Below are 9,333 nucleotides of genomic sequence, written 5' to 3' on the forward strand. Positions count from 1 at the left end.
AAAAAAAAAAAAAAAAAAATTCCAGGTCAAGCAGACAAGAGTGATGAGGTATCACCAAAGGCCCTGACCAGGCATAATATGATCAAAACCGCCAGTGTATATAGGACAGATGGAGAATCAGAGGTGCATGAATAGCACACACATTGTGATGTGCACACATCAACTATGATGTCAAGAGTAGGAATCTGGAACAGAAAAGGAATTCAAGACATTCCAATCCTATGAGATATTACCATCAACACCATCTATTCACAATCTATCTCCCAAGTGCTAGCAGTCTAAAGGTAAGATCCATTTTTCGTGAAAAGAGAAATTTGTTAAAAAACATTCATAAGTAACTGGAGAAAAAAGTATCAGTGGTGTGAGAATTACAACAAAACTGACAGAAACAAAAGAACAAAATGTGGTGAGAAGGTAGAGAAAACGATAATGGGCCAGGTGTGATGGCTCACACCTATAATCCCAACAGTTTTGGGAGGCCAAGGAGTAAGGATTGCCAAAGGCCAGGAGTTCAACCTGGGCAACGTAGGGAAGACCCCATCTCTACAAAAATTAAAAAATTAGCTGGGCTTGGTGGCACGTGACTATAGTCCCAGTTACTCAGGAAGCTGAAGTGAGCTATGATTATACCACTGCACTTCAGCCTGGATGAGAGGCCCTGTCTCAAGAAAAGGGGGAAATAACAACAAACTAAAACAACAACAAAAACAAAAACAAACAAAAAAAAAAAAAAAAAGGAAAGAAAATGATAAAAGCCAGCCTTTAGCAAAGCAAAATGTAAAGAAGTCATTTAGTAAAAAGTGAAAGAGTAAATAGGTACTTTTGTGGAAATTTAAACAATCTCTGTACAGGAAGTAAAAGGACTGTGACTGAGCCTTAAGGAACACTCTATTGGTAAAACAAACAGGAAAAGGACTGTGCCCATAGATTTTTGGTGTCTCCAGTGATCAGAATACTACCTTAGAAGATTTTAATAACACATTAGAAGACTTTAATATGTATCAAATGAATGGAGAGTACCCAAAGAATTGAAGAAACATTCAGATTTTAAAATCAGAAACAAGGATACAGCTGCCTCTAATTATTTTGTATAATTACACTGTAAGATTGAGTCTAAACTACCAGAGCTGGATGATCAATTATGTCACTAGATTTCAGATCTACATAGACGTAGTAAATACTACACAGTACACATCAAAGTTCTAACAATTAAAAAGGACACGTTGAAGAAGTTGCTGACACTAGGAAAAACAGTTCTATACGTAGAGGGGACAAGAGAGCAGAGGTAAAGTCATCAGATGGCTTTCCTAACCAGTGAAAGTAAAGCAATAAGGAGCAAATGCTCTTTTATTGATTATACCCTCAGACACCAAGATATCTGAAAAATGTCTGGAATTGATGAACTAATATTCACAATGCATGAAAATTTCAAAACACAACTTAAAACTATTGCCTTCTTGGCCAAAAAAAAAATTCGTTTAAATGAAGAGACATTATCAAAATTTTTCAGCTGGTATACTTAAAGCTCTAAGTGTACATACCTATTAAAAAAAACCTCTTATATTTAGTATTAGGTGTTTAAAATTAACAAGCAATAAGGCAGACTAAAAACCAATTCCTCAACTAAAGACATTTATATAACTTGAAATACTTACAGTACACTCTTGCATCTCTTGTTCCTTGGTTGCTAGTCGCATTACAAGGATGTTTTCCCTGCGTGCAGACTCCTGCTGTTGTTGCTTTAGTTTTTCTTCAGACTCTCTTAGGCCAGTTACATCATTAGCTGATGATTTAAAAAATAATTATAAATATAATTTTAAGATCAAGTTCAAATACTTCTGTCAAGAACAATTAAAAACTAGGGTCAAAAAATTAATCAAGTCTTTAATTTCCATCCTAACTACTTTTATAACAAGCAAATTATTTCCTGGTCATGACAGTTCATTTAGAAGGCAAGGTGTCATAGTGCTCCATGACTACCAACTGAATTATGTTTTCATAGTTTCATCTATTCCCAACAGAAGACAGGAAACATTTGTGTTTCACAGTATGCACAAAATCCTGATGAGTATGTTTTAACCTATTTAATATAAAAATGCTGTCTGGGCACAGTGGCTCACACCCGTAATCCCAGCACTTTGGGAGGTGAGGCGGGTAGATCACCTGAGGCCAGGAGTTTGAGACCAGCCTGACCAACATGGTGAAACACCATCTCTACTAAAAATACAAAATTAGCCGGTCGTGGTGGTGCATGTCTGTAATCCCAGCCACTTGGGAGGCTGGGGCAGGCGAATGATTTGAATCTGGGAGGTGGAGGTTGCACTAAGTCCAAATTGTGCCACTGCATTCCAGTCTGGGCGACGGTGCGAGATTGTCTCAAATAAACAAACAAATAAATAATATGATAGTAACTGCTGGACAATTTGTATTTTAAACTTTGAGGCAGGATCTTATTCTGTTACCCAGACAGGAGTCCAGTGGCACAATCAGGGCTCACTGTAGCCTTGACCTCTCAGGCTCAAGTGATCCTCCTGACTCATTTTTTTTTTTTGGTAGAGACAAGGTCTCCCTATGCTGCCTATGCTGGTCTCAAGTATCTTCCCACCTTGGCCTCTCAAAGCGCTGGGATTACAGGTGTGAGCCACTGTGCCCAGCCTTAATCGTTCATAATGTTCATGATTTCTTTGGATAACACAGTCATGTAAAATTAGAATTTCAGGGTATTAACCCTTCTGAAGTTAGAAAACAATATATATTGGTTTTTATACTCAACAAATAGTATGTGGTTCAAACAGTAAAAACTGAGACTAAAATGGCTTAAAATGATAAACTTTGTTATTTTCAGCAGATTTAAAAAATTTGTAAATATATATTACATATAATTAAGTTATACATATTAATTTAACCTGTCATAAATCTGTTACTAGTTGCTTCTATTTATTTCTCTTCTAGACTAGTGACTCACGCTTCAAGTCAAATTCCTATGTAGAAGGGGTTAGGGATAAGAAAGAAAAGTTTCAAGTAGTTCTCAGTTACTGCATCTATACTCAGAACCTTGCATATAATTTTGCTAAGTCACGCCATTACATGAGTATTACATGTCTGTCTTCTCCAATGACTATGTCTCATTCACCTTTATATTTTCTTGCACCCAAAAGTGCCTATGTATAGTTCTTATAATAAAACACCAGAAAAATTAGATTTGCTTTAATAAAACCAATTACCCTTTTGATTGTAACAACGATCAAAAGGAGATTATTCAGTCTTTAAGAAGCTAAAACTCAAACTTACAGTTAAGATCTGTGTACTTGCCCTCCAAAGCTTGTACATATGCTTCATATTGTTTCCATCTAATAAAAAAAATCCATACATTAGTTGTTATAATAAAATAGCTTTTATTAAATAAACTAGAAGATATCTATAAACTCACAGATTTTAGTAATACTGAGCATTCTGCTGGATGATTTTTCATTTTAAATCTAGTTTTCTAAGACAGAGTCTCGCTCTGTCCCCCAGGCTGGAGTGCAGTGGCACAAACAGGGTCTGGGCTCAAGCGATATCCCTGCCTCAGCTTCCTGTAGAGCTGGGACCAAAGGCACATGGCTAATTTTTTGTAGAGAGGGGGTCTCACTGTTGCCCAGGCTGGTCTTGAACTCCTGGACTCAAATGATCCTCACACCTTGGCCTCCCAAACTGCTGAAATTTCAGGCCTTAGTCACCACATCCTGGCCCAAATCTAGTTTAACTGATAATAAAGTAGTCCACTCATTATTCCTTCCCATTTTACAGGAAACAGGTAAAAGGAGATATATAGAGAAGGTGTTTTCTGCTGAGAACATGCCAAGCGTGCTCTGGGTGAGATCAAACCCCAGATTTGGTTTGATACTTTGGTATCACTGGTGATGTTCAGGATAATCCTGGATTATAGAAAAAAAAAAATCCTACTGCTACTTTCATATGTTGTCCCCTTAGAACAAAAGGCATATTAGGAATGTGCCTAATTATGTAGAACTGAAGGTTCTTTATTTTGGCTCTTTTGTGAAAATACCATGTGACTCTTCTCAAGGTAGTATCAATTTCTGCCTGTAAACACAGGGGGAGAATACAACATTTTTCAAGACTGTAATTTAACAATCACATCTAACTGGCAGAAACCTGCATGCCACACGCTATCGGAATACAAGGGCACCATTTTTCTTCATTATACTTCTCTACCCTGAATATATATATACTGCTAAGTCCTCTTAGCAATAAAGATTTTTCCTAGACTTATTAGGCAGCTCCTAATGGAAAGTACCCTGCCCTGAATGTCTGTTCTCCTGCATACTTAAGAGCCATGTTTTCAAGCTGCTCTTCAGGTACAGTTAATTAAAATTTGGCTTTAGAAAACCATTTTATAATCTTAAAAACAGGCTTGGCATGAGTTAATAATGTTACAACATAATGAACAAAAAGGCTCACGCCTGTAATCCCAACAGGGGATTTTTTGGGAGGCCAAGGCGGGCGGATCATGAGGTCAAGAAATCGAGACCATCCTGGCCAACACAGTGAAATTCCGTCTCTACTGAAAATACAAAAAAATTAGCAGGGCATGGTGGCGCATGCCTGGAGTCCCAGCTACTTGGGAGGCTGAGGCAGGAGAATCACTTGACTGGGAGGCGGCAGTTGCAGTGAACTGTGATTGCACCATTGCATTCCAGCCTGGCGACTGTCACAAAAAAAGAAAAACCTTCTTAATACCATACTAATCCACTTTCTATATAAACACTATTGTTAAGCTAAGGTCATGCTTTGTTTTTATGGCACTTACAACCTAGGACACGTACAGTTTACCAAATATTTGGGGATGTATAAGAGAAAGGTCTCAGTGGAGACTATAAAAGAACAATTTATTTTAGAAGAACAGAAAAATATAAAAACTGAAGCAAGAACATGTATATCACAAGGATAGAAGGTACAGACTAGTTAAATAAGTAGCAGCTGGTTTAAAATCACCAAGGAAATTAAAGAGAAAAAAATCCACCTAAAAGTCTTACATGAGAATTCCCTAAGGAAAGATGTTAAACTGACTGCAAGGTAATACACTGCATATAATTTAGAAACCTTAAAGGTATCTTAAAATACAACATTTCTATGATTCTTTATTAAGATTACTGACTTTTCCCCTCCTACAGTTAAATCAAGAAAATGACTGCAAAGACTAACCAGAGCAATTATGTAAGAAGGCATAAAAAGAAGTGTACAATGCCAGAGGTAGGGGAAAAAAAAATCATGGCCGGGCATGGTGGCCCATGCCTGTAATTCCAGCACTTCAGGAGGCCAAGGTGAGAGAATCACTTCAGGCCAGGCGTTCAAGACTAGCCTGAGCAACACCTCACCTCTATTATAATTTATATGTACATTATATATATGTATATATGTTGTTTTAACGTATGTGTTGTTGTTTTAATAGTTAAATAAACAAACAAAAAACCCAGCATTGAGTAGTAGTGTATCTTAAGTATCTACTTCAGCGTAAGACAGAGTGTTTTAGAATACCAACAATTTAAATTTTATGTGCAAGAAGACAAAGGTATGCAATGGAAACTGTCCTATGTATGAGATTATGGCAAAAAAAAAAAAAAAAAGATAAAGTGTTCATAATACAGTAGCTGTGCAAAGGTCAAAGTAGGAAATTGTCACACTGTAGGAAACAACAAAATCTTTTACTCTATCTCACAAAACATCTTTTCTCTCCCCGGCTTTCAGCTTGTTAAAATACTCATTTTATTTTTATTTAAAAGTTATCAAAGCTGTAAAACATAGAACATCCTACTTCCTGATTTCTTACACAATCTATAAAGATTATATGCTGTACCTGACAATCTGCTTTTGTAAAACATTTATAAGATAACCACAGAAATTCAGAACTGGAAGTCACCTTTAAAAATAACTTAACCCAACCCCTTCAACTTACAGATGAGAAAATGAAGAGTATGAAGTTAAATGAGCTGGTCACGCTAATAAGAAAAAGTAACCTCACTTTATTAGTAAATTATGTATTTCTTCCACAAATATAAGTTTATCTTTTAGGATTACTTTTTTTTTCAAATGTTAAACACGAAAAGAAAAACTACACAAAACAAGCCATATATTTGTTAAACTTATAGCTTCCTAGTAGTTCTCTAAAGTGTTACGTTTTCCTCAGTGTTAATATAAGAAATAGGTCATAGTATGTTCAAAAAGTACATTAAATTATTTGAGGATGTAACAACATTAAAAACAGTATCTGGCACAAAGAAAATTACAGTGTAGAGGCATAATACAATGTTCTATACAAAGATTTTATTTTTGAACAAATAACATTTTACCTTAGAATTAACTCATCTCTTGCCATAACTTTGAAGTCTGTTTCACTCAGTCGAACCTATAAAGAGAATTACAATATGAATTGAGTGATCTTCCTGAAGACACAAAGCTCTATGAGACCTATGAAACATCTCCTGAGTGTGAGATTTAAACAGCTCAGTACATACTTATCACTAAAAAAAAATTATTTGATTACAAAAGTTTTTTTTTTTTTTTTAAGGTAAACTATTTGTTATCTTAACAATGGGCATCATCATTAGGAATATGCACATTAAAATCCCAGGTATCACCACAAACTGATTAGAATGGCTAAAATAAAAATTAGCGGCAACACCAAATGCTGGTGAGGATTCAGAGAAATTGAAGTTTCCTACACTGCAGGTGAGAATGTAAAATGGTCTCAAAAAGATATACACTACATGATGTCGTTTATATAAACACTCTGAAATAACAATTATAGAAATAGAGATAAACTAGTGGTTGCCAGGGGTCAGGCATGGGGAGGGAGGGGGTAGATGTGGCTACAAAAGAATAACTCAATGAAGTTTTATGCTAATAGTTCAGATATGTATCTCGATTAATGATGGTTACACAAAGCTAGACATGATAAAATTGCATATAGTTCTTCCCCACTCCCTCCACAAACAGTACAAGTATAACGTGAAATGTGCATAAGCTCTGTGGATTGTACCAATGTCAGTTCCCTGATTTTCAGTTATTAGAGATGTCTGCTAGTCATGCAAGATGTTAACAATGAAGGAGGCTCAGTGAAAGCTGCACAGAACCTCTCTGGACATTTATTTGCAACTTCCTGTGAATCTATAATTATTTGAAAATAAAAAGCTGAAACAAGGGCATAAGCTGACATGCTTCAAAAATTAAGAAACAGTATATTCACTATACCAAATAAAGGCTGTGAAGGTGAGATACCTCTCCTACTTCAGTATAAAATTAAGGCTTTGGTGGGCATTGTGGCTCATGCCTCCTGCACTTTGGGAGATTGAGGCAGGAGGATATCTTGAAACTCAGGAGTTCAAGATCAGCATGGGTAACATGGCAAAACTCCATCTCTACCAAAAAATACAAAAATTAGTCAGGCGTAGCAGCACACCTGTAGTCTGAGCTACTTTGGGGGGCAGAGGTGGGAGGATTGCATAAGCTGGGGTATGAGGCCACAATGAGCCAAGACTGTACGACTGTACTCCAGTATGTGCGACAGAGTGAGACCCTGTCTCAGAAAATAAAAAATAAAAAGAAAATAAAGGCTTTATTAGTATTTCCTTATTTTATTAGTATTTTCCTTATTTCACTTAAATTTTTTTCCTTAAAAATGTTTCAAATTATAATACTAACCAGTAAAATAGTATTACCATAAAATAGAATGGGGGAGACTATCGTAGTGTAATATATTAAAAGGCTGCCAAAGGCAGCTCACGTTTATTATTCCAGCACTTTGGAAAGTAGAGGCAGGTGGCTATCTCTTGAACCCAGGAGTTCGAGACCAGCCTGGGCAACATGGCAAAACCCCATCTCTACAAGAAACACAAAAGTTAGCTGGGTGTGGTGGCACGTACTTGTAGTCCCCAGATACTCAGGAGGCTGAGGTGGGATGATCACTTGAGCCCAGGAGGCGGAGACTGCAGTGAGCTGAGACGGCACCACTGCACTCCAGCCTGGGCAACAGAGCAAGACTCTGTTCCAAGGGAGGAAAATCAAAGGCTACCAGAGGGAACACATAGTAATTCTCAGATTATGAAAGTATAGTACAATCCTTTACTCATTTTATGAGTAATTTCACTCCACAACAGGAAACTTCTGTAGTATCTATTCACTTAAATATTCAGTTTAGTTAAGCACATGCCCTGCTTTCCCAATTGAATCACAAATTCCTCCTAGAGACTATGTTGCTCTTTTATAACGTCCACTGCGTGTGTATGAAAGAGTAAACTCGAGGTAGGAATGCACAGCAGGGAGAGATTGAGACTACACAACAAAATTTCAGAGAAAAAAGTAGAATTTGAAAACTAGCTATAACCATTTTTTAAAAATAAAGTAGTTTTTAATTTTAATCAAAGGGATTTATACTAGGAAAAGAATAATATACTCATGATTTCCATTTTTGACGTTATTTGTATATATGTAGCTGGAAATATTCACATAATGAACGTTAAGAGTAGATCATGGGAATATTATTATAACTAAAGTTTTCCAAAATCTGAAAATATTCTAAAAATATACTGGATATAAGATACAATATCTAGCACATTGTACAACTCCAATGCTATTATTGTTATAAAGGCAAAGAAATGAGAAATAAGCAAACAATGATAATCCTTCAAGTCTATTTTTTTTAAAAAGTGCTTACAACTGCTTAAAAAAACAAAACAGAACCCAAAACAAAACAAAACAAAAAACCCAAAACCAAAACCCATACCTTCTTGGGAAGAGGTTCTTCGTTGGTCATCTTGAATCCTAAAAAAAAAGTTGAGGAAAACAAGTTCAATTGATTTTCTTCCAGTGAAAGTAGGAACAAAAAATACTGACTCTTTCAAATCAATTAGTGAACTAAATTACTGTCGAGTAATTACAATTTAAATAATTTAAAAATAGTTTTAGATTTACAAAAAGTGGCAAGATATTACAGAGTTCCTATATACTCTACACCCAGATCTTCCTCTGTTAACATCTTCCATTATTATAGTTATTGGGTAGTTTTTACAAATTCCCTCATAAAAAAGCTGATCAGCCATTCAAATCATTTGATGTCGCCATAAAGGGTCAAGAGAAATATAATTTCTCATCACACTATTACAATCCCCCTATGAAAGTCTCGTCACAGACGTGATACTGACCTCAAGTAGTATCCTAGCCATGTTACTAAGGGGCTATTAAAGGGTAATACCAGCTTAAGTCTTCCTTTTATAGCATTAGGTTGTTAAAGCAAGGCAGTACCTACCACAGTCATAATTTACTACTGCCCAATAG

The 9,333-nt window shown here is 36.0% G+C and overlaps 1 protein-coding gene across 2 annotated transcripts in view; it reads right to left on the reverse strand.

Moving 5' to 3' along the window:
* Window positions 1–8,816, reverse strand: part of WTAP (Wilms tumor 1 associated protein) — a 20,615-nt gene extending 11,799 nt beyond the window's left edge. For both annotated transcript variants that reach the window (XM_011975930.1, XM_011975931.1), the window contains exons 1-4: window positions 8,783–8,816; window positions 6,351–6,406; window positions 3,292–3,350; window positions 1,656–1,783 (exon numbers count right to left, since the gene is read on the reverse strand). In XM_011975930.1, coding sequence (XP_011831320.1) covers window positions 1,656–1,783; window positions 3,292–3,350; window positions 6,351–6,406; window positions 8,783–8,812 — 273 coding nt within the window. In that variant the 5' untranslated portion in view covers window positions 8,813–8,816. The remainder of the gene's footprint in view (window positions 1–1,655; window positions 1,784–3,291; window positions 3,351–6,350; window positions 6,407–8,782) is intronic.
* Between the last annotated feature and the right edge of the window lie 517 nt (window positions 8,817–9,333).

Source organism: Mandrillus leucophaeus, unplaced genomic scaffold, assembly GCF_000951045.1.
Source record: "Mandrillus leucophaeus isolate KB7577 unplaced genomic scaffold, Mleu.le_1.0 Scaffold160, whole genome shotgun sequence".
NCBI classification, from domain to species: Eukaryota; Metazoa; Chordata; class Mammalia; order Primates; family Cercopithecidae; genus Mandrillus; species Mandrillus leucophaeus.